This window comes from Betta splendens, chromosome 22 (genome assembly GCF_900634795.4).
Source record: "Betta splendens chromosome 22, fBetSpl5.4, whole genome shotgun sequence".
In the NCBI taxonomy this organism is placed as follows: domain Eukaryota; kingdom Metazoa; phylum Chordata; class Actinopteri; order Anabantiformes; family Osphronemidae; genus Betta; species Betta splendens.
This window is the reverse complement of record NC_040900.2, coordinates 9,193,992-9,216,859: the sequence shown is the minus strand read 5'-3', so window position 1 is coordinate 9,216,859 and position 22,868 is coordinate 9,193,992. Positions and strand designations below refer to the sequence as shown.

At 45.1% G+C, this 22,868-nt stretch overlaps 2 protein-coding genes across 2 annotated transcripts; one reads left to right on the top strand and one right to left on the bottom strand.

Moving 5' to 3' along the window:
* Positions 1-10,083: 10,083 nt before the first annotated feature.
* On the bottom strand, positions 10,084-15,534 carry LOC114848781 (exocyst complex component 3-like protein). The gene is made up of 11 exons (XM_055505901.1): positions 15,372-15,534; positions 12,646-13,072; positions 12,444-12,561; positions 12,245-12,355; positions 12,056-12,156; positions 11,876-11,977; positions 11,671-11,797; positions 11,424-11,522; positions 11,168-11,323; positions 10,957-11,078; positions 10,084-10,864 (listed from the first exon to the last, which is right to left on the bottom strand). Exons 1-11 carry the CDS (start codon positions 15,469-15,471, stop codon positions 10,732-10,734), a joined length of 1,596 nt encoding a protein of 531 aa, XP_055361876.1. The 5' UTR covers positions 15,472-15,534; the 3' UTR covers positions 10,084-10,731.
* A 3,676-nt stretch (positions 15,535-19,210) lies between these two features.
* LOC114848774 (piggyBac transposable element-derived protein 3-like) lies at positions 19,211-21,662 on the top strand. The gene is made up of 3 exons (XM_029139516.3): positions 19,211-19,924; positions 20,088-21,037; positions 21,120-21,662. Exons 1-3 carry the CDS (start codon positions 19,801-19,803, stop codon positions 21,660-21,662), a joined length of 1,617 nt encoding a protein of 538 aa, XP_028995349.1. The 5' UTR covers positions 19,211-19,800.
* The last annotated feature ends 1,206 nt before the right edge of the window (positions 21,663-22,868 follow it).

Below are 22,868 nucleotides of genomic sequence, written 5' to 3'. Positions count from 1 at the left end.
TGTCCTCAAAGAAAATGTGCAGTTTTAGAGCTGCAGGTTATAGTGAGAGGCTGCACAGCTGAGCCAGTAAAATCTAATCTCTGATTTATTATTTTCACACACAATTTGCAGATCTGTCACAAGCCACCACAGCTTATACAAGTTTTACTATTATGCAAAGAAAAACACTGATTCTGATTGCAGAGGGGCCCGTCTCACTGCGTGACGTCCCCGGGGGACGCAGAGACCATGTAAGCTCCCTGTAATTCACTGTTTTGGGTGCCTGGGCAGGGTTGAGTCCCATGAGCACCTTCTCCCAGTGCTTTTATAAAGTCTGGATTTGTAAAGCTGCTCTCGTTGACCCCCCGGGGGACACGAGGGCACTGGGGCAGTATGAGTGTGTGTGTGCGCGTGTGTGTGTGTGTGTGTGTGTGTGTGTGTGTGTGTGTGTGTGTGTGTGTGTGTGTGTGTGTGTGTGTGCGTGTGCGTGTGTGTGTGTGGCATGAAGGAGAGGAGAGAAGGAATGCGTGTGGCTTTAAAAGATCACAGGAGACTTAAAAGTGCGAGTTTAAAAGTGCACCTGAGGTCTGTGGTTGTTAAACATCCAGGTGATTGTTAGAACTGCATCAGTACATGCAGCAGCTTCTGCAGGTGGTTCTGCGTGTGCTGTGACCTCACCAACGAACATATTGGATTTTTTTTTAAATTCAAAAACAGTGGCTTGGCGTATGCAGTAGATTTCCCATAATGCCCCTGTCCCGCCTCGCCCCAGACGTGCCCGGGCGGCCGCGGCGGTTCTTAGCCGTCACGGTCAACTCGCGGCTGCTGCTGGACAAAGGGAAGGTCGGGGATTACCGGCGTGTGCTTGCTCTCGGGGGCCCTCCGTGACCTTCAACCTGCCCTCCACAGCGGCACTCTGACCACGAAGCAGCGACGACAGTGTCCGCCGCCAACGAACGACGACAAGGCTCGACCGCCACCGGCTCCGCATCGGCAGCACTTTCATCACCTGAACTGATAATACAGATGGAGAGTTTGTTGCTCTATGCTTCTGTGATGGCCGATACCAGGCGTGGCAGAGCTCCAGCTGTAGAGCAGCAGGAGGAATTAATCCTCTGAATGTGCACTAATATAATTTATTTGGTGGAAGTCACTGATGTGTAACGTGGGTGATCACCGTTTCCTCACTTGTCACTAACTCAGAAATGCTGACAGGCTCGTTCCAAGCTGTCCTTCACGAAAGTCTGGAATAGTGGCTCCCGAGACACGTTGACTCTTTAGGACCTGAGCCGCGAGGCGATAAGTGGCTGTGCAGCGTCCCGTCAGGGGCTTAATGTGTGGTGATGGAGCAGACGCGAACACCACCGCCCCTGATGAGGTGAACTCCATCTGATTTCACCAGTGACCAGTGTCAAAGCCAAAGGCGTTTGTCCATGTGCATTCATTGACCGGATCTCTGCGCTGTCGCTTTCATAATCCCCCCCCCCCCCTTGCTTATAGACGGATTGATAATTGATCCCTGTCCAAACAGGCCGTGCTGATGTTGCCCATGAATGCCAAGCGAGTCATTGTGCCTCATCCCCTCACAGCAGCCTAATCCCATAAACGAATGGGAATGAGAGTCGTCCTCGGCCCACGTCGGCCTCCCAGACTGTTTACCGACGAGGCCTCGCGGCCACAGGGGTCAGTCGCTCGTTTGATTCTGACAAAAGGGAAGAAACACAATAACTCAGGCAGTGACAGCTGCACTTAACAGCTCAGATGATTGACTTCATTAACGATGAACACAGAGCTTTTAAACCAGTGAATCATGCGCCGCATAAAGCTCTTCCACAGCCTCACGTGACCCCACACACCTGCTTAATGAACACGCCACAACTGGACTCCCACTGCGGTCTAAGTGGAATAAAAATGAAAATATTAACATTACACGCGTGCTTCCTGCATTGAACTTCTCCGCCTGCACAGTGAAGAGCTCGGGTCAGTCAGCGATCAGCCCAGGCCCAGAGCGACACAATTTTATTTGTAAGGCACGACACAGGGGGAAATGACATTTAACTTGTTATTATTTCCCTCAGAAGATAAACGATAAATTGTCCATTATTTTTCCCTAAAAGTGAACGATAACACCGGCGCGGTTCGCCCCGGAGCCAGAGTGGCACCACTATGCAAAATGACAGCCAATTATCTGGGCCTAGTTTGGGATAATGACTTTACAATGAATCTTTTGATTGAAATGTAACTGGGTTGGCCTTGGGCGAAGCGGGGAAATACACACAGGGGGAAGGTTACAGAAACAATGAGCAGCACCAGAGAGTTCACCCTGTCTCTCCACTCCTCTCCAGAAGCAGCTATAGGTGAAAGGCACATGCATATAGTGAGGAAAAAATTATTAAGTCACACGGCGCTCGCAGCAAACATAAATTAGCATATTCAGAGTAAATATTCAGACTATTTACGATAATAAGACTGGATTATTCAATTCAATGAATGTTAAATAGATGAGAAAATAGTATGTGTCTTATCTAGTCAAAGCCTCCATTCATTTTAATCGCTTCCCAATTGAACTCTTCATTTTATTCCCTCCCCGTTATTGTTCCCATTCCAGCCGGCGACGGCACCTATGGGTCCTGGGAGATTTCCGCAGGTCACGTGGCTCGTGCGCCGCTCACCTTATTCCCGGCGGACACGGAGAAAGTCGACGTCACCCCCGAGGCCAGCATCGCGATAAGCCCCTTTTCATTATGCACAGGGGCCGATGGAGAACAAGATTAGAGGCGCCCGGTGTGCATGGAGGCGAGAACATACAAGTCATCTAGATTAAATAAAACGCTTTCTCCCCCGTCAGCGTCAGGTCCATAAACAAAACGCGCTGGTTTTCCTATTGTGTGCGTCCAAACTTCAAGTTCATCTAGTGTGTGTGTGTGTGTGTGTGTGTCTTTCTCATTATTCAATGAGTCACAGGTGTTCAGGCCGGAACTTCGTGGTGTGACCGACCGAGGCAGATGATCGCCCGTCGTCAGTCTGGTTTGGTGGTCTATTGGATTTTCGATCGCAAAGTTCAGATGTTGATCTCGTAACAAATAAATGATTCAGGAAGTCCAATCACTAGAGATCCCAAATGATGGATTCTGCCGCGTCCGTGTACGTTCCGTGTCTGCGATTGGTTAATTGCTTGATTGCTTGATTGATTGCTTGATTGATTGATTGATTGATTGATTGATTGATTGATTGATTGATTGATTGATTGATTGATTGATTGATTGATTGATTGATTACGAGAGAAACGGTGTTATCTTTTGGAAAAATTAACTACACGACGGCTTGATTTCAGTCAATATCGTCAGAAAAGGAAAATATAATCTCAATACTTAATTTTCGCGTGAGCACCGGCTTCCTGCCGTCCTTGTACTCCCTGTCAAAATAAGAGTCCGGCTTTCTTGTACCGTCAGAACAAACCTTAGAAAAAAAATAAAAATTGTTCTGCCAATTACACTATCCATTTATGTTTGATGCACAGCTGTATTCAAAGGATTAAGCTGGAAGACACAGATGTTAAGGTGGGAGAACAGGTTGAATAGAGCATCACCAGGTCAGACCACAAGGGCCAATAGAAGAAGTACGGCCCACACGTGTGGAGAATAAGTTTTGTGACTCCAGATTACTTTTAGTTCATACAAAACTATTACTAAAAGTTGACTACAAGATGTACATCACATTTGAATGTGCTGCACTGTCAGGCCTGGAGATATGACAGCATTTAACATCTACAGGGTCCGTAGCCTCTACTAAGGTAGCTTCTGGTTCCATGACCTGCAAGAAGACAAAAACCAAACCATGCATGGATCTTTATTTTACCAACCTGATTTAATGGAAGAAACCTCCATTAGAACCAGGCTCAGGTTTAGGAAACAGAACAGCAGCGTGTTATTTATGTAGGTATTGATGTTCAACAGTCTGATCACTGATCATGTTTGAAGAGAAGCTTTAAAATTTTGTGTAACGTCACATGATGAGCTGTCAATCACTATCTGCATTGACTCGTCTCTTGGCCTTTCTGTCTGTGGAGTTTCATCAGGACTCACTTCATCCTCACTGCAAACAGCTTCAGCTCTAGAACTGGAGTCAGGTCCTTGTGCAAGTGGCACCCCCTGCTGGCAGCAGAGACACTACACGACCCGAGACTGGGCCTCAACTTTCCACGACATGAATCCGTCCATCACCAGCACATGGTACGTCTGTTCTCCGCCTATGAGTCTGTGCTGGTTGTCCAGTTTATCCTCCCACAGGAGGAACATGGGTGGACCTTTCCTTCAGGCTCCAGCTCCCAGTGGTCTGTTCCCTCCAGTTTGACTTGGATTCACCTCATTGGAGTACTGTATTGCTTTCCAGTTGACCTGTAGAATTCCTGAGCTGAGCTGCTGAGCTTCTCTGCAGGAGTGACAGTGCAGTATTGTACTGCACGGTTCTGTGGCTCCCTCTGCTGGACTCTTTATCATCAACCTAAAGATCTTGATATTGGCTAGTCCAGGGTCCACATCATAAGCAGTTTCACGCAGACCTAAAGAGAAAGGAGTGAATGTGTGATTTTTAAATGTTTTCAGAGTGAATGAATGAACTAGAATAAACCAAAGAAAATACATGACATAATTATGGATTTTAGCTCAAAGGTACCAAATTATAAATTAAATATTCCTAACAACAGATATTGACTATATAGGATTAGACTCAAGGTCGAGGAGAAGGCTGAGGAGAAGGCAGCGAAGGAGGAGGTGAAGGTGGAGAAGACGAAGCTGAATGCGGAGAAGGAGGCGGTGCCAGAGGAGGAGAAGGCAACGGAAAAGGATTCAGCAGAGGAGAAGGCGGAGGAGTTGGTGGTGAAGGAGGAGACAAAAGAGGAGAAGGCAGTCAAGTCGGACAGAAGAAGGAGGCTGCAGAGGAGGAGAAGGAGGCAGACAAGGAGGAGGTGGACGAGGAGGAGGACGAGGAGGAGGAGGCGGCGGAGGAGGCTGCTGAAGAAGCGGCCTGACATAGGTATTTATTGACTTATTCACCTTCCATTTTCCAAATTACACGTGTCAACTATAGTTGCCATACATTAGCCAGATTAAAGTCATTAACACATTAACACATACAGTATGTAGTTGAAATATGTATTTGCAATAACTGCATTAAGCCTGTGACCCACTGGCATCACCAGACTTAACTTTTCTGCTTGTGATGCTTTTCCAGGCTTTGACCGTAACTTCTTGCAGTTTCTTTATTTTACTCCCTTTAGCCTTTATGGCTTTAGAACAACATCAGTCACATCTTAATTAACTTACTTTATACTTTAATGTCCCCAAGAGTAAATCTTATCCACAAACACTTGTTTGTTGGACTTTCACGACCTGTAGCTCTGACACAACGTGGTATCTTCTAAGTTCTGCATCAGATTCAGATGTAAATATCTGGATATATGATAAAAAGACATGACCTGGTAATTGTGATTGGGCTTAATTAATGAATTAAGTGAATTGGAAGAATCAGCTTCACTGTTTCTGTGACATTCAGCCTCCACGCCGCTAGAGGCGCTCTTGGGACTTTTTGGTGTGGGTCTTTGTTTTTAATTTCCTGTGTAATTAGTTGACCCACCTGTTTGGTTTGTGTATTTAAGGGATGTTTTTTGTTTCACACATTGCTGGTGTGTACTCTCGGTGTTGCTGGATGCTACCCCATTGTTACATTGAGGAGAGTCGTGATGCAAAGGAGTTTTGGTTTTTCTTATGTCCTGTCTCACCACGTAAGTTTTGTGAGTGTCTTATGTTTCATGTTTAGGTTTTGCCCGTATTACGGAGCGTGTTTTGTTTGTGCCTGTTAGACAGTGCTGTACGTAGTTCTTAGTTGTCCTCAGTTTATGTCTTGTGTTCATGTGTAGGTTTCTGCCCGTAGTGTACGGAGCGTTTAGTTTAGTGAGTTTAGGTTGTTAATCGTTTTCCTGCATTGCAGTGATTTTTAGTTCTTCCTTTGTGTTGAACTGAGTCCTGCTGTGCAGTGAGTTTTTGTTGTATTTAAATAAACCGTTTATGTTAACTGTTAAGACACTGTGTTGGGTCGTGCATTTGGGGTCTCCCCCCTCTCCTGTGTTCCCTGCGACCTGGTCTGCCGGTTGCGGCCAGGTGTCTGTGTGAGGGATTACACACAGAGCTGTGTGCTGGAAGCACGTCGGCCGTGGTGCCTGAAGCCTCCGCTCAGTGTGAGCGTGTTCTCCTCCCGGCTCCGTGAGAGCCGTAGTTCTCCCCACTTGGAGCGGGTGCTGTCACCGTCTCTCTCCACCGCATTCCCTCTCCTGCCCCAGGGTTCCGTCAAAGCCCCGCCGGTTCGGAACCGACGGGGCGAGTTCGTAACAGTTTCGGTCTGCCTGCCACCCACAGTGCAGTTCTGACATTCTGCCTGGGCAACAGAACACCTGTTCACACCTGACTCAAAATTTTAAAAAAGCTAAATATCACCATGAAGCACCGGGAAACTCCAGTCGAAGGTCGACCTCTGGGTTGTGTCCGTGGGCACAACCACACTCGTATGGACACTCCTGTAAAAAGAGGGTCTGAGCTGTTAGAGGTCAGTAGGTTATCGCCACCTGGTGGTCGTTGAGTCCACTGGCAGAGGAGGAAGCCAGACCAACTCAATGGGCCTGTGGGTCTGTTGAGAACGTCTGACTGAACCCTATGTCAGTGGGATTTCAACTGCCACCTCCTGGAGAGGCCATGGAGGAGGACTATCGGTCGGCCTGAAGGAGATTCTGGCAAACCGTTTGGTTGGAGGTTCTCCTCAATCCCACCCACAGACAATAGGGGACTCACAGGTGGACTACACTGAACAAAATGATCCTTTAGTTCACGCTATATAAAATTACTTCACTTTGTTACAGCTAATTGCTCCCTCTGAGCAAAAGACGGTCAAGACAAGACATCAACAATCAGTTTCAAAGATGATGTAGAAACATCTGATATAAGCTTCAATAAATCAATTTAATGTGAAACATATACTTTTCTTTGTATTGCTTCATGTTTAAGTTCCACTGTGAGATTGTGACTATGATGGTAAAATGGTAAAATGCTTCTACTTAGGATTTAACACCTGTATGAGCTGCTCAATAACACGCTGAGATCAGAATAGTGTCGTAACCATAATCATGATGTTTGTTTGGTGGCCTGGTGGCTCAGTGGGTGAAGCATAGGCCTGTGAAGCAGGTTCAAACACACCAGGGCTCCAAGTGTGTCCTTGAGTAAGACACTTCTCACACCTGGGGTGCCTTGCAGGGGATGTAGTAGTAGTAGTATCATTTACTCCAATGAATGAAATAATAGAGTGTACATGTTGTCCCTCATGGGATATTGATAATGTTTACATAGAAGTATAGCACAATATCATTAACATAACATGATATACGCTACTGTAGCGTCAGTTCACAGTGACATCTATCTTCAGCCCCTGGGTTCATCTCTCTCATCTCCGCTTCGCTGATCTGGGACCAGTGGGAGAAACACAGAATCTGCCAGGCCATGACAAGAAAACAACAGTATGTCCAGAAGTGAACACGGGTCACAAATCTTTTGGAACCACTTCAAGCCAGAAATGTTTTACTAGGACAGGTTGAACAGTCTGGTGAGACGGAATAGAATCAGAAATAATCTGAATAATCACAAAGGGACATACAAACTAAGGACACTGCACATGCAGGATTGCCAATAACTAATAACACCAAACTACCACACATAATGTCAGGTTTTGGTTTTATTTCCCGTTTTATTCTGAAGGACTCTGTTTTCACTTGTCATGTTTGGTTTCCTGTTTTATTTTGTAGTACTTTCGGTTTTGGTTTTCCTCTGGTTATTTCCCGCTTCACGTTCCGGTTGTCATTACTCACACCTGTCCTGTATTAATCATTAGTCACCTGGGTATTTAACCACCACCAGTAACCACAGTAATCCGCCAGATCGTTGTATGTCATCCATCGCATCCAGCAGTTTCCTTGTCTTGCTTACCTGGTGTTGATCCTGCTTCATGTCTCTGAACACCGACTCCTGCCTACTCCCAGACGGTACTGTCGCCTGATTGTTTCTGTTACCGAACCATTGCCTGTTTTTTTAACCTGATCCAGCCTGCTCCCGTGTACCGAAATCCTGAGATTCTCTATTTATGACCCGGACCGTCTTGTACCACGTTTTTGTATTAAATCTTGTTTCTTTACCACCTACCACTGCATGTGGGTCGCTCTCTGCCGTAGTCTGACACACAACTACATAACTAAAGATCACTGCAGAGAGGGAAAATGAATCAACCCTAATACGAACACTAAACATGCAGCCAACAGTATATGGGACACACAGAACGAACAAACAGCCCTGGACAGAGGAAGCTGTCAGGGTTCTGGGCTGTTTCTGCCAGCCATCAATCACCTGGATTGATGGCTGGCAGATAGGTGCCTTTGCACAAGACGTGCAAAGGCACCTATCTTTTTGATTCATGTTTTGCAGTAGCCTCCTTTGTTCATGCCATATTGCTAGGTCTCCGTTTGTTCATGCCCACGTTGCCCATGTTAGCCACGCATTGCACTGCTTGTAAAACGTGCAGTGGCACCCCTGGCCTTCTGCTTGGTCACATCTGTTCATGCCATGCCTTAGTCTTGTGGTTCATGCCGTGCCTTTGCCACGTTCTGCTCTTAGCTCCTTAAAAAGCCTACAGCTAATTCAAAATGCTGAGGCCAGAGTTCTGATGGGACTTAGAAAGAGAGCTCACATTTCTCCTAAATTAGCTTCTCTGCACTGGCTGCCTGTAAAATGTAGGATGGAATGTAAAATTTTCCTATTCACCACAAAACACTTAATGACAACGCTCCTTCTTAACTTGAAGACCTTTTATAGTTCCTTATGCTTCCAGCAGAACGCTTCGTTCTCAGAGCGCTGGGCTACTTGTGGTTCCTAGAGTGTTTAAATGTAGAACGGGGGGCAGAGCTTTTAGCTACCAAGCTCCTCTCCTCTGGAACCAGCTCCCTGTTCAGGTTCGAGAAGCTGACACACTCTCCACCTTTAAGATCAGGCTTAAAAGCTTCATTTTTGATAAAGCTTATAGTTAGAGATGGTTCAGGTCACTGGCAATGATTGTTAGTCACAGGAACCATCTCTTAGTCAAGCTGCAATAGACAGACTGCTGGGGGACTTCACTTATACACTGAACTCCTGTGTTTCCTTCTAACTCTTCTATCCAAAACAACAGCCAGAAACCCAAGGAACTGGGAAGTGTGATGAACTTGGACTTACATTATATTGTTTAAGCGTTCCCTTTTATTTTTTTGAGCAATGTATTTATAAAGTCGATGTTTTAAAGTGACGTAATTTCAGCCTAGCATCGACAACGTACCGTGCTGTACGTCTCCCGTCTTTTTTAAATAGCAAGAGGATCCCATGTTGTTACTGTGTATTTTATATATACACAGTATATATATATTTAGGTTTTTGTATGTTTGCTGACATATTTGGTCATGTTTAGGCGATCTCTCAGATAGATCAACTGTATATTAAATTAGGATGTACATGTGGATGGACATGTGTTAAGGCATGAGCTAGAGGCGTGGTATTTTGCTGTCAGTGGTGATAGTTCATTCTGTAGTTGACGGTCAAATGAGCTTGAAGAAATATAAAGCAGAAATGAGAGGTTATTGAGATATTGACCATATGACGTAGGAAAGGTTTAGACGTAATTACTTAATGGGACACTAGGCGGCAGTGGTGGTGAATGCAGACAAGCTAAGACTGTTAGCGTTAGCGAATGCAATGTAACGCTGTTTTGATACTGTTCAGTAAAAAGAGTAAACGTTGCATATCCCCTGATTGTGACTTTGTTTTTATATAGGTTACGGCTAAGCTCATCAATGGGGTGTACTTATGCACTCAAAATCAGTATTGTGGACAAAGATAACCAGAAAACCTGCGATCTTCCCACTTCCACAGTGTTAGCTAACAAGCTAAAAGCTCTACCCACTTTCACCAGCCTCCCCTCCTCTGCTGATAGATTGTTAACAATACAATAGAGACACACACACACACTTAATAAAATCAGGCTTTCTTCATTACACTGACGACGGAAAAAGAAAAGTGTAAGTTGCTTCCTAGTAACTAAAAATCCAAGGATGGATTATAAATGATTACAGAAGTAAATGAAATTCACCTAAGCAGATCATCCATTCATCCATTTTTTTCCCCATTCTGGGTCGTGGGCAAAGCAGAACTATATACTTTAAAGAGAGACTGTAAATCATTAAAACCAAAAGTCAACATTAAACAATTTAGTAAATTACACTAATGGAAACTCAACAGCACAAAAGGCAGCTCTTATAGTAGAGGATCTGTCTGTGGTGAAAAACATAAAAATAGATACATAAAAAACCTATTAAAACTATTAACATGACGTAAGAACCTCCAAGTGCTCGAACAGCTTTGTACGAGTACAAACACTACAAAAAGGCAGCATGTACAAATGTACAAGCCAATACATTAAGAGCAGTAAACGGACCAATCACCAACAATAAATAAGATCCAGAATAGATGCCGAGCAGATTTTTAGATAAAGTCTATGAAAAAATTCTGTGTACCTCAACCTGAAGGGCAACACTACTCAGTAGCAGCAGAGTCGGACCTAAAAGTGTTTCTTCAGGTCCTGAGAGTTCGTACAGGATCTCTGAGATCAGAGATCATCTGAGAAGGACCCTCTTCAGCTCCCCAGACATGAGCACCAGGCTCTGGATGATGCTCCGGGGTTGTAGTCGTCACAAATGGCGTCCAGCACCTCCCTGACGTCCCGTTTGGAAAGACCCTTCCATCGCAGCAGCCTGTGCAGGTCCTCACTGCCATGAAGGGAAAGCACAACTGATATAAACTGAAACCTGGACTCCTTAACAGGTCTGCTGCATTTCTAGGATTGAATCATTTACTGTACCTCGCTATTAAACTGTCCTTCTGCATTGCAGCAACGATCAGTTTCAGAGCGTTGATGTCGCTGCAGTCCAGCACCTCCTCGATTTTCTTCATCTTATTGCTCCACTCCTGCACGCCGGGAGCCTGACGTGGCACAAAAACACATGCCATGACTACTTTACCATCACTGCTTTCAGGTTCATCGCTTTGCTACAGGGACAAGTTGAGCTCACCAGGTCCGACATGATGGCGTGAAGCCAGCCAGCATCTTTACTCACTGCTTCACCGACATCAGGGTTCCAGCACCGCTGCAGTTTCTTCACCTTTGTTTTTAGAAGATACTTGATGTAACTATGGACGAGGATCTTGCAGACTTCAAGAGTCACTGTCTGAGACACAAAGACCAACAGAGGCATTTGCAGAAGAACCTAAACACATACACAGCTGGAAGAGATGATGTTTTAGGTTTCGATTTTGAACTTGTCATACTTGGTCACAGTTCTCCAGACGTGGAAACATCCTACTCACTGAATCAATCAACAGCACAAATTGCTGTTTGTCTGACTGGAAGTAACGCTGAAGGTGCTTCTGTTCACAAAAACAAAAGGCATTTCAACTTGTCTGGAATAGTGGATGCATTCACACACAAGTTCATGGCAATGACCTGTGTGGCAGGCAGTACAGTTTTTAATGATACTGTCCTGTACACATTAGGTCAGTGGAGCAGATACTGTACCTTCGCCACCTTTGTTACAACGCCCCTCAGAAGTTCTAGAGTCAAATCTTCTATTTTTTTAAGCATTTCCAAGATTTCCTTACAAAGCGAGCTACTGATTTCTTCTCCTTCAGTCTGGATGTGCTTCCTAAAAGGAGAGATCATGAACACGGCTGTGCTGCTGCTATTTCACGTTGCCCATTGTGTAATGTGTGATTCTTCTTACTTGAGTTCCTGACACGTCTTCAAAGTCTTGAAAAACTGTATCATCTCCAGTTTGTCTGTTTTCTCCATCTTCTTGAGAACTTTGGTCTGCTCTTCTCTGTACCTACAACAGCAATGAGACTCCTGCAGAGCTGTCGTAGCTTGTTCAGGATGTTGCTGAGATAACTAAAAACAAACTCACCTCTCCACAAATATGTACAGCTCTTGGAAACCAACCTCTTTGACTTCGTACGACAGTTTAGAGCTGATGCGTTGTGCGTTCCGAGGCATGGCAGCGATGCACTGGGGGAGTGAGGAACACGAGCGGTACTAAGAAGCCACGAACAGCTGAGATCTCATCTAGCCCCGCGTTAGTAACTCGCTTCATTACCCCAATAGCGTCCACATAGGTTTGAACAAAGGCTTCGTCTGTGTTGCCGTCACAGACGTCTTGCTGTCTGTGATGCTGCAGGATGTTCTCCAGTTGAACTCTCATCTCTTCCTGTGGAGTAAAGGAGACACATAAAATAAGGTCACTTAGAACCACTGCTTTGATAACTGCTGTGGAGTCCAGAATAACAAATAATGACCTGTGCTTTTTCAAGCAGCTTGTTCTTGGCCTTCACCCCCCATTCTGAGAGCAGCAGGATGTCCACATGTTTTATAGGATCCATTTCTCTAAGGTCAGGGTGACCAAGCATCTCCTGACTGGGAATACAACACATGTGCAGACATCAGTTGAATACAATGTCAGGTTAAAGAGTCACCTGAACATATTTAATGAAAAGGTACCTCAAATAGGTTTTCAGGCCCCAGTTCATTAAGATGAAGCAATTCTTGAAGGAGCTGACCTTCAGGAGCAGACAGTCCAGGTGATTGAATATCTGACAGTGATTGAAGTTTACCTGTTGCCCCATCAGGCCCCTGGCCTCCAAAGCGTGAGCCAGCCGTATGAGCTCATTGCATACGGCCTCCTGCAGGTGGCTCAGGTGTTGCTGGAGGTCCTGGTCCAGGTCTGCTGGTGGCTCTGGGAGGTGCATGGGCTCTGATCTTTGTATGAGGTGATCCACACAAACCCTTGTCTGCTCTTCCAAAACAGACTCGGGTGTTTTGGAGAGACAACCATCCACAGCGGAGCAGGAGGCAGCAGCAGGGTGATCCCTGACAAGCTCAAGTAGCGGAACCCTCCCACGGTGCTCTCCTACATCCTGGTCATAATCTACAAAAAGTGTGCAGGAAACCTTTAGCTTTTAGGGCTAAGGTCAGAAATTGTAAATATTTTAATTTATGCATATGGGGGGCAAGAACTGTGAGGGGCCCACAGACCAACTTAATTAATAGTACCATTATTATAACTAATATATAATATCACAGATTTATCTATAAAATAGTTACTAAAAGACTAAATTATGTCTTATTTCTGCCTCTGTGGTCAAATTCCCCTCCTCCTCCTATTGACTGGATGGTCAACAGTTAAACCAATAATGTCTTTGCGGTCTACAAAGGATAAATCGGGTGATCAGAAATGAAAATAAATGTTTAACAAAGCAGAAAAAGAGAAGAAGGGTCCACAATAACTTAATAATTTATTAAAAGAAAGGTTTTTTTATTTACGGAGCTTCCTCCCAGTCTAATGTCAGCACTACTTTCATGGCCGACACTCTGTGTACTGTCCTCGCAGCACGTGCACTATGGGTTGCTAGACAGCCAGCAAACAGAATAAAAATGTCCACACAAGGCGTTCATTTCTTGCATGATATTACAAGTTGTAGAACATGAGCTGCTACTGTTTCTGTTTTTACTGCTGAAGCTACTGTAGCGGCACCCTGTCTGTACGTTTTCTTCAGGATATTTTTTCATGATTCCTATCAAAGCAGAACAGATTTAGAGGAATTAAGTTAAGTTCAGGCACACAGGTTGGCGCAGGCCTGGAGAAAAGAACGCCTGAGCTCGTTGTGTTTGCATGTCATTTGCAGACATTTGTAGTGGAATATTCTTGGATCTCCTGTATAAACCGTGCAATGGTTTAATCTGGTCTAAACCTGAGGGTGTGGTTGCTTTCTTTTCCCATCAGTTTGCACCACAGCTTCCATGACTCACACCTTTGGAACATTCTTTTTCCTCCATGCAGGTATTTCTCATGATACAACCATCCCAACTTGAACTGTGCCCTCCACCACCATCATCACTTTACTGTGTATCCCAGCATCTGGTTCCTTCTCCATCTGAGCCCACTTCTACATCACATCTCTACATCAGCATCATTAGTAGTTGACTGAAATACACTGGAGTTTCATAATAGTCCTATTGTGAAAGAGCAAACCATTTCTTTTTCATTTTCCTCTCCTCATTAAAGGAATACTTCAATAATTTTCTTTGAGGGCTGAGCAAAAACATGCCAACATTTAAGAAGGAAAGGACGGCCAGATTCCTCTATTTTCTGTGCAAAGAAATTAATTATTTATTCCTTAGAATCAGTACACCAGGGCAGTGAAAGATTATGTAAAACACGTCATTCTCAACTGCACCGGCGGATGGCCGTGTGCACACAGGCTACAACAATGCTACCTGCTTTTCTCTGTGCCGGACCCAGCAACGGTCCGGCTGAGAGGGGAGCGGAACCAACCTCAGCACTGTTTATCCTTGCATACATGAATGATCATCAGTTTGGGGCTACATGTGGACAGAGGAGCACCGGAGACTAGTTTCAGGATACCAAGAAGAACCTTGAAAACACAGCCAGGACAGAATGGTCGAATGAGCACTAAGTAAGTAATATATTTGACTGTTTGAAGTTTTTGTAAAGTTTCGAGCTGCTGCTTGTTGTGTTTTGGACTGTCGGGAGTAGTGCTAGCTTATGTTGCTAACGGCGGCTTGTGCATTAGCTTTGAGTGACTAGTTTTCAAATTTAACTTGTTACGGCAGATGTTAAAAGCAGAGAAAAGCGAGTTAGCTTTCCTGGGCGATGCTTTGATTATGTTTTGTCAATGTTTTGTCATCTGAACACGATCTAAAGTTATCTTTACAGTTTTACAAGGCATAATCTGACACCGTTTGAAGAAAGTGAATAAGTCGGCTATTAATTGCTATGATCTTTTGTCAATAAAACATAAAATGTTGAACCAAAACATCATCAAGGCATCAACGAGGACAGCGAACTCGCTTTTCTACCCCTGCTCTGAAGAACAACCAGTGCAGCATTCAGAAGTCAGTCACCAGAAACTGGTTAAACTTGAACACCGACCGCAACTAATTTAGTAACTGTTGGAAAAATAATGTATTTAATCAATCAATTAATTAATTTGAAACATTGTGGAATTTTTTTCATCTCAGCTGTCACCTTCATGTGCTCAGAAAGGTTTTCTCCCTTTTGCTTTGCAAGAACAGGGAGTGCCTGTGTGTAGCATCCTTTATCTTTTGCTTGCTCTGTGCAGAAAATATTTTCCCACAGCATCCAGTGGTGAAGTATGCCTTTAAACTACCGTGGAACATTTCAACAAAAAAAGACTAGCTCTCACCTGCTTGTGTGCTGCCGTTGTTCTCTAATAAATGTGCCCTGCTACCGCTCCTCCTGAGAATATGTGATAGTTGATGTGATAGTTGTTTAAAGAAATTCATCTCCAGCGGTAACGGTGAAGTATTCCAGCCGTGAGCCCTTGGATGCAGTCACAGATGTGACTTCATTCTGTTTGATTCTTTATAGGCTGCTGAAGGGACCTTCCCAAGGCATCATCACCACTGTTTACTTTCGCTTTTGACTAAAGCAATGTGCTGTTGGGTTTGTAATCAAAGCTTTTGTCTCATGCTGAAAAGCCACACTAATGCTTTAATTATGTTTTATTGTTACTATTAATTTAGGGTCAAGTCTGAGTATTCAAACCAACATAAGACAGAATCTTATCACAGCATGTGTTTATTATTTTTTTTACCAAATTGATTTTGTGTTTTATGCTAAACACTTTTGCTAAAAACCTGTAAAACAGCTCAGTGACTGTGTCTCCTCAGCTTTTACAGTAACGGTGCTGCCACTTGGGTAGGAAATTGAAAGGTATGCAAAGTGAACACAAATGTGAAACTTTCCATTTAACAATGCCGACTGTACAGTTAGCAGCTGGGAGGAAAGATCTGCAGAATCTCTCTTTGACATAACCCACCTCCTGCACCGTGTCCAGAGTGCAGCCCAGGACAGAGCTGGACTTTGATGACCCTGTCCAGTCTCTTCTTATCCCTTACTATGATGCTGCAACTCCGGCAGACCACACGTACAGGATGGCTGATGCCACCACAGAGTCATAGAAGGTCTTCAGGGGTGGCCCCCTCACTCCAAAAGACTCTCAGCAGGTAGAGTCTGCCCTGACTCTTGTTATGAGTCCAGTCCAGTTTATTGTTCAGATGCACACCCAGGTACTTATAAGAGTCCACCCCCTACATCCATTCCCTGGATGTGCATTGGTGGGATGACAGCAGACTGCCGTTGGTGAATCTCCACCATCATCTCCTTGGTTTTCCCTGCATTGATCAGGAGGTGGTTCCGCTGGCACCAGTCCACAAAGTCTGAGTAAGTCCTCTGTACTCTGCATCGTCGTCATCTGTGCGACAATCACAGAGTCATCAGAGAACTTCTGCAGAACAAAGCTGTCTGTGTTGTGTCTGAAGTCTGCACTGTAAAGGGTGGAAAGGAACCAGTACAGTCCCCTGTGGGGCCCCCACACTGCAGGTCAGAGTGTCAGACACACAGTCCCTGGCTCTCACAAACTGAGGCCTGTTTGTAAAATAGTCCAGGATCCACTCCGTCAGATGGAGGTCCACACCAGCTCCCTCCAGTTTGTCTTTGAGATGCACCGGCTGGATGATGTTGAATGCACTAACATGATCCTCACAGTGCTGCTGGGGATGACAGCTGTTGGAAAATATGCAGTTAATCATTGAAACACTGAGACTTATCATACTGACTAGCTCTGTGTAGCATTCCATGCCTCCTCCATCCTGTTTAGAACAGAGATCACCTGTATGTAGCATTTTTATCTGTGATGGAGTGTGATCTGTGCAGAAGGTATTTCTGTCTCATGTGCTCTGTAACCATTCACCTCCCAAGGATGGAAACTAACTATATAACAAGTTGTACTCTTGCCTTGCTGTAAACTGCTCACTCCATACAAGTAAAATACTGCAGAATGTCTCAACTGATTGTGTCTCTTTTATTTAAGAAGTAAAAAGGAAATTCACAATTTCCCTAACATAATTGGGGGCTCGTCCGGGATCCCAAGATTTGCCGAAACATGGAGTTGACGACTGTGCACAGCCAGGTTTAAAACCTGAAATTCTGGAAGGAGAATTCCTGCCCAGGTCAGAAGTCGGCTGGTTGAATCAGTGGTAGAGTGGAAACCTGACGGTGTTAACATAAACTCTGAACAGTTGAAGTAAATCAGACTATATACTGTCAAGCTCAAGTGTCATTGTATGTTGGCCTCTAAGTGAATTTTAACTTTTTAGAGGAAGTCTCTGAGACCTTTTGTGTTTGTCTGATTGAGATCGAAATTGAGAAGTTGGTTTGCTGAGACATCTGTGTCCGTAGGAAACTAGTTCCTGTAGAAGCCTGGCACATTCGATGATCTCTGTGAACACTGTGAACAACTTAAAATGGGAAACAAAAACAAAGGGTGAAAACCTTGAAGGTGATTCAAAATACATTTCTAAAAGACATTCTCAGTCAACTAAGTATTTGCCACAGTGGAATGAGAAAGTAGCCATAGCTAACCCACGATTTGGGGAAGGCAATGAACCAAGAACTATGAGGGTTTATCACAAACTGACATGGTGTCACCCCACCGTCAGAAGAGTGTGAGCAGTTTGTGTAAAGCTTGGTGGTCGCAAAGAATGATTGGCCAAAGAATAATATTACAAGTCAGAAGAAGGATGAACGTGTTGAAGACTTCTATAAAAGAACAGCAGGTGAAAAAATTGTCAAAACGGTAGCAATGGCGCCGGCGTTCATTGTAGACAGTGAAAAATGCTATTTGGCAAGAAAACAGGGCAGAGAGAACGTGGAGGAGGAGATAGACGCCCCAATAAGAGAGATGAGAGTGTGTGTTATAGAGAGACGGGACACTGAGCACGTGACTGTCACCGTGACGCATGCCCAACCGACCAAATAGTAAGAAGAAAAAGACTGCAATGAGGAAATGACTGAAGAACAATTAAAAATAACAGAAGCCTTAACCTTGATTGGGCCCGTTACAGGAGCTGAGACTTCTGTGCATCCTGTCCAGTGAATTTGTTGGGGAGAGACGCACTTCCCAAATTAAAGCCGACTAGTTTGTGTAGAAGGGAGACTGGTCATTCAACTTGTTGGACACATACGTCTGTACAACATGACAGGGGAGAGCCCTGTTACTGCTACAGCCTTGACCTAAAGAATGGACCCACCGAGACCTGATAAAATAATGATTGTAACGAACACAAGAAACCTTTACTAGCATTTTTGGTTTATGACTACCAGTATAGAAAAAAGACAAATACTTTCTATAGGCTGGTGTTGAATGAACATGAACAGGAGGCTAAAAGAGGACTTTAAGGTCTTAATCAACGACTTTATTCAAAGCAACGTGTTAAAAACCAATAAACCTACAATCAAAACAAATAATAAAAACCAATAAACTAATAATAAAAACGAGAGAGAAGAGCGGAAAACGATGAAACGAGTGACGGGGCCTTTGGGCCACACGCACTCCTGAATGAGAACATACTGTGAAAGGCATCGCCAAATGCGGCAATTCAACCTAAACAATAGCGCGCATTCCCAACTTGACCGAAGTCATCGGCATGTAAATAAGCAGCTCCACGTAGGAATGGCCACGATTGCTGTGACGGTGACGCCCCACTTCTGGTTCTCTCGTGTCTCCTCTTTTATCACCCGCTTCGGTTGTTATCAGCCGTAATGAATGGGCCGATCAGCCGCTGGGTCAACTAAGATGAGAGTACGTGGTTGTCGGTGAATATCCATATCTCAGCTGGTGACCGGCACTAATGACTCGTTTTTATTACTGGTAGAGCCGCAAATCATCGCTGAGAGTAATCACCAAATGAAATACATGTTGGCAACTGTGAAATCTGTGTCTGTGCACGTGGAACTACCGCACCGCAGCGGAGTCTGCTGTGGAGTAAATGTATAGGAACATGTGGATGAGTCGTAGACCTGCTGTGAAGTGACGACGTTTATGACGTTGTCACCGTAAAATCTTCAACCATTGGAAAACGTGCATTAACAAGTTACGGCAGTTTTAAACCGAAATACGCGGCGCTCCGCACTCTTACGAGACCAGACACGCTAAAATTATATCGGTATATTATATTATATTATTAATTAAATGAATTAACTCGTGACCCATAGCCACAAACTATGTGAAGCCAATATATTGTTTCAGGTGTTAGAGCATATATATTTCATGTAGTACATATTCTTCCTGTATTCTTTCTGTTTACAGACACAACTGACGAGAATGAAAACTACAATGTTTTGCTGCTGCGGTGCAGGTCTGTCTTGAACTAGACCAAGTCATTCTAACTTTAAGCGAACAGAATATAATTAATAATAATATATATAAGAATTATTAAGGCATCAAGTATGTTTTTCGAAAAAAAAAACATTGAAACATTGGCTGCTGGGGGTTTGTTTGTTGGTGGAGGAAGGAGGCTGCTGACTGAGGGTCGTTCATGCATAGCAAGAGGACTTGATAGGACATTTCTCACATTGCATGGAGGGCCTCGCCCAGTTGTATTTAATGGTGGAACATTTGCACATCCATAGACCCATAGAAGCAGCCTGCTCTCAGATGAGAGGTAGCTCCTTTTGTGCTGAGGTGGATAAATACCTCACTGCACACAGCCTGCTACTTCAGTGCCCTCGGGAACTTTGTGGTGGACGAACCTCCTCTCCAAGGAACCAACATGCAGGAAGGCCTCACTCAGCGAGCACTGGACGCGATCCTGAGCCAAGTCAACCCCTGTGACTCGGATGGAGAAGACATAGACCTTCAGCCGGATTCGGATTCCGACTCTGAGCTGTCTTCAGGTTAGATTTCTTTTCATATTACTTCCTATTTAACATTTCATTTTGAACAAGACATTTTTCTGCTTTAGTTGTATCTTTTTTTATTTAGGATGATATTTCAGAGGAGGAGATACTGGAATTATTAGTATGCATTTGTGATATCATTCAACTTTCCCATTTGCAGATGAGGTGACTAGACCCCAACCAAAGAGAGCTTGTCTGGGGTCTGACCTGACGGAGGCGGCGGAAGACAGCCCCGTGTGGCGTGAAGAACGGGTGGGGGCGCGTCTCCCCCTCACCCCCATAGAAGCGTACGCCGCAGACGGAGAACCGACGCCCACGGCCAGGACAAGCGTCTCCAGTCGCCTCGAGAGCTTCCTGAGGTTCATCACTCTTGACATGCTTCATAGCATTCAAGAATGCACCATTCAACACGCACGGCGAGCGGACCACGATTCTTGGTTCGTGGACATCCCGGAACTAATGGCGTTTATTGCCATTGTCATCTTGCAGGGGGTCGTGAAGCTCCCATCACTAAGGGACTACTGGTCATCAAACCTGGGAAACCCACAGATCACTGGCATCATGTCGCGTAACCGCTTCCAGGACATCATGCGACACCTGCGCTTTGACGACAGCTCCACCCGCGTGGAGCGAGCGAAGACCGACGAGTTTGCTGCCATCTCCGGTGTGTGGGGGTCGTTTGTCTCCAACTGCATCTCCTCCTACAGCCCCGGTCCACACATCGCCGTTGATGCGCAGCTCCTCCCGACAAAGACTCGCTGCCGTTTCCTGCAGTACGTCGCGTCGAAGCCGGAGAAGTTTGGCATCAAGTTCTGGGTCGCCTGCGACGCGAAGTCCAAGTACATTTGCAACGTCCTCCCGTGTCTTGGCAAAGACCCCAGTGGTCCCAGTGGTCCCAGTGGTCCCGGTGGGGAAGACGTGGTGATGCGTCTGATGGAACCGTTCCTGGACAAGGGCAGAAACGTCACCACGGACAGTTGCTTCACGTCGCTGTCACTTGCGCAGCGACTGCTTCGCCGCAAAACCACCATCCTCGGCGCAGTCGACGAGAATCACCGGGAAATTCCTCAATCCGCTAAACAGACGGACCGCAAAAGACTCACCACTCAGGTGCGTCGCAGGTTCTGTGTTTATGTGTTTCTACTGTGTGTGTGAGCGTGCAATAAAAATAACAACTTGTCTCATTCATTAGGTGTTTTCGACCAGCGGTGCCACGCTGACGGCGTACGCGCGCACACGGAGGACGAGCGTGCACGTCCTGAGCAGCATGCACAGCGTGGTTCACACGGAGAACGCCCCCAAGCGGAAGCCGAACACGGTCGCCCTGTATAGCAGCACGAGGTGCGGCGCGGATGCGATGGAGCAGATGCTGCGGAACTACAGCGTCCGCGCAGCGACGCGCCGCTGGCCAGTGGCCGTGTTCTACTACATGATCGATATGGCGGCGCTGAATGCGCATGCGCTGTATGGAGCGTGCACCGGGAGGAAGGAGAGACGGGCGGACTTCCTGGCGGAGCTCGCCACGGAGTTGGCGAACCCACACGTGGGTGAGAAGAAGGCGCGAAAGGAGCAGCTGCTTCGGCAGCAGCCTCCCACACCTGAACCTGGAAAAAGAGCCAACTGTCAGGTCAAACGGTGCAATGACAATCGTGCCACTGTGCGATGTGTTAGCTACAGATACACATGTGGCAAATGCAGAAAGGAGGCACCATGGCATTGTCAGGACTGCGAGTAATTGAAATCTACTCACTCACTCACTATAATTGTATGTAAATATGTTTTTTTTTCACTATTTTTTATCAATAAATCTTAGCAACATATCAGCAGAAAACCCATGTGTGTTGATCTCGAGCCATTTTCTCGTTTTGCGTTTTTATCTCAAAATGAAAAAACAGGTAACTGCTTTAAATCCATATCTGTGTTTCTTGTTTTGAAAAAAATGCTGCCCCGTGCAACCGTGCCAAAAACCACCACTGCCCCCAAACAAACCTGACCATACCTGACAGAGTAGACAAAACACCCAGAGAGGCACATGTGAACTGCACAAGACATAAGGCAAGTTGTTGAGAGAAATCGAGGTGGAGAATGGCATAATGTAATTAGTCCTACCTTGTTTCTGACATTTTTAATAATGTGCCTCAGTGTTTGGGAATATCATTATTTGCTGATGATGGAGCATTATGGAAGAGAGGAAGAAATAAAAAGAGGGCAAGAAAAAAAAGGGATGGGATAACCAAAGTATAGGAATGGGGGATGAAATGAGGCCTTTGCTTCTCAGTAGAGAAAAGGTGATGCTGTTTACTGGAAGGGAGAAATAAGAGCCATATAAAGTTATATGGGGTTGTGTTAGAACAGGTTGATGCGTTTTGCTTTTTGGTAAAAAAAAAAAAAAAATTTAGAATTGAGTCTGATAGCTTTATTTGACTTCTCCAGTTGCAGAAAAGACCTGTTCACATTGCACAGATGAGACTGGAGTGCAGAGAAATTGTAAGGAAAGCCAGAAGAGGTTTGCATAGGTTGTCTTTTGGTTGACCCAGTATCTCAGGATCCTGGGACCTGGTGATATTGCCCTCTGCCAGGTATCTCTGCACCTCCTGGATGGCATCAGCTGTGGCACTTTTAGTCTGCCTGCCCACTTCAATGATGAGATCTTGCCAATGGTTATCTAAAAAACAACAAAATGGCATTTTAGTACATGATTTCCAAACAAGAAACAGATAATGCTGAATTACATGCCTGAAGTGGGTGCAGACGTAAAGACGGTTCCGGTTGGGGATCATTTGTGCGTCCAATTACAGAGGCACAGTCTGACCGCAGTCTACTGATGGCTTCATTGCACCTGTTGCACTTGGAGGAACAGCAGAACTAGAGTGATTTAAATCTGGGGTCTAGAAGTGCTGCTGGGGTCAACACACTGTGAGGTAGTTTTGTTTAAATAGGA

Excerpts from the sequence above, each read along its gene's own strand:
- LOC114848781 (XM_055505901.1), bottom strand. The coding sequence starts at position 15,471 with ATGAATTTCTTTAAACAACTATCACATCAACTATCACATATTCTCAGG. Across the intron at positions 11,523-11,670 it reads TTGTAACAAAGGTGGCGAAG|AAGCACCTTCAGCGTTACTT; the intron begins GTACAGTATCTG and ends TTTTGTGAACAG. Across the intron at positions 11,324-11,423 it reads GTCTGGAGAACTGTGACCAA|ACAGTGACTCTTGAAGTCTG; the intron begins GTATGACAAGTT and ends TTTGTGTCTCAG.
- LOC114848774 (XM_029139516.3), top strand. The coding sequence starts at position 19,801 with ATGCAGGAAGGCCTCACTCAGCGAGCACTGGACGCGATCCTGAGCCAA. Across the intron at positions 19,925-20,087 it reads CGACTCTGAGCTGTCTTCAG|ATGAGGTGACTAGACCCCAA; the intron begins GTTAGATTTCTT and ends TCCCATTTGCAG. Across the intron at positions 21,038-21,119 it reads GCAAAAGACTCACCACTCAG|GTGTTTTCGACCAGCGGTGC; the intron begins GTGCGTCGCAGG and ends CTCATTCATTAG.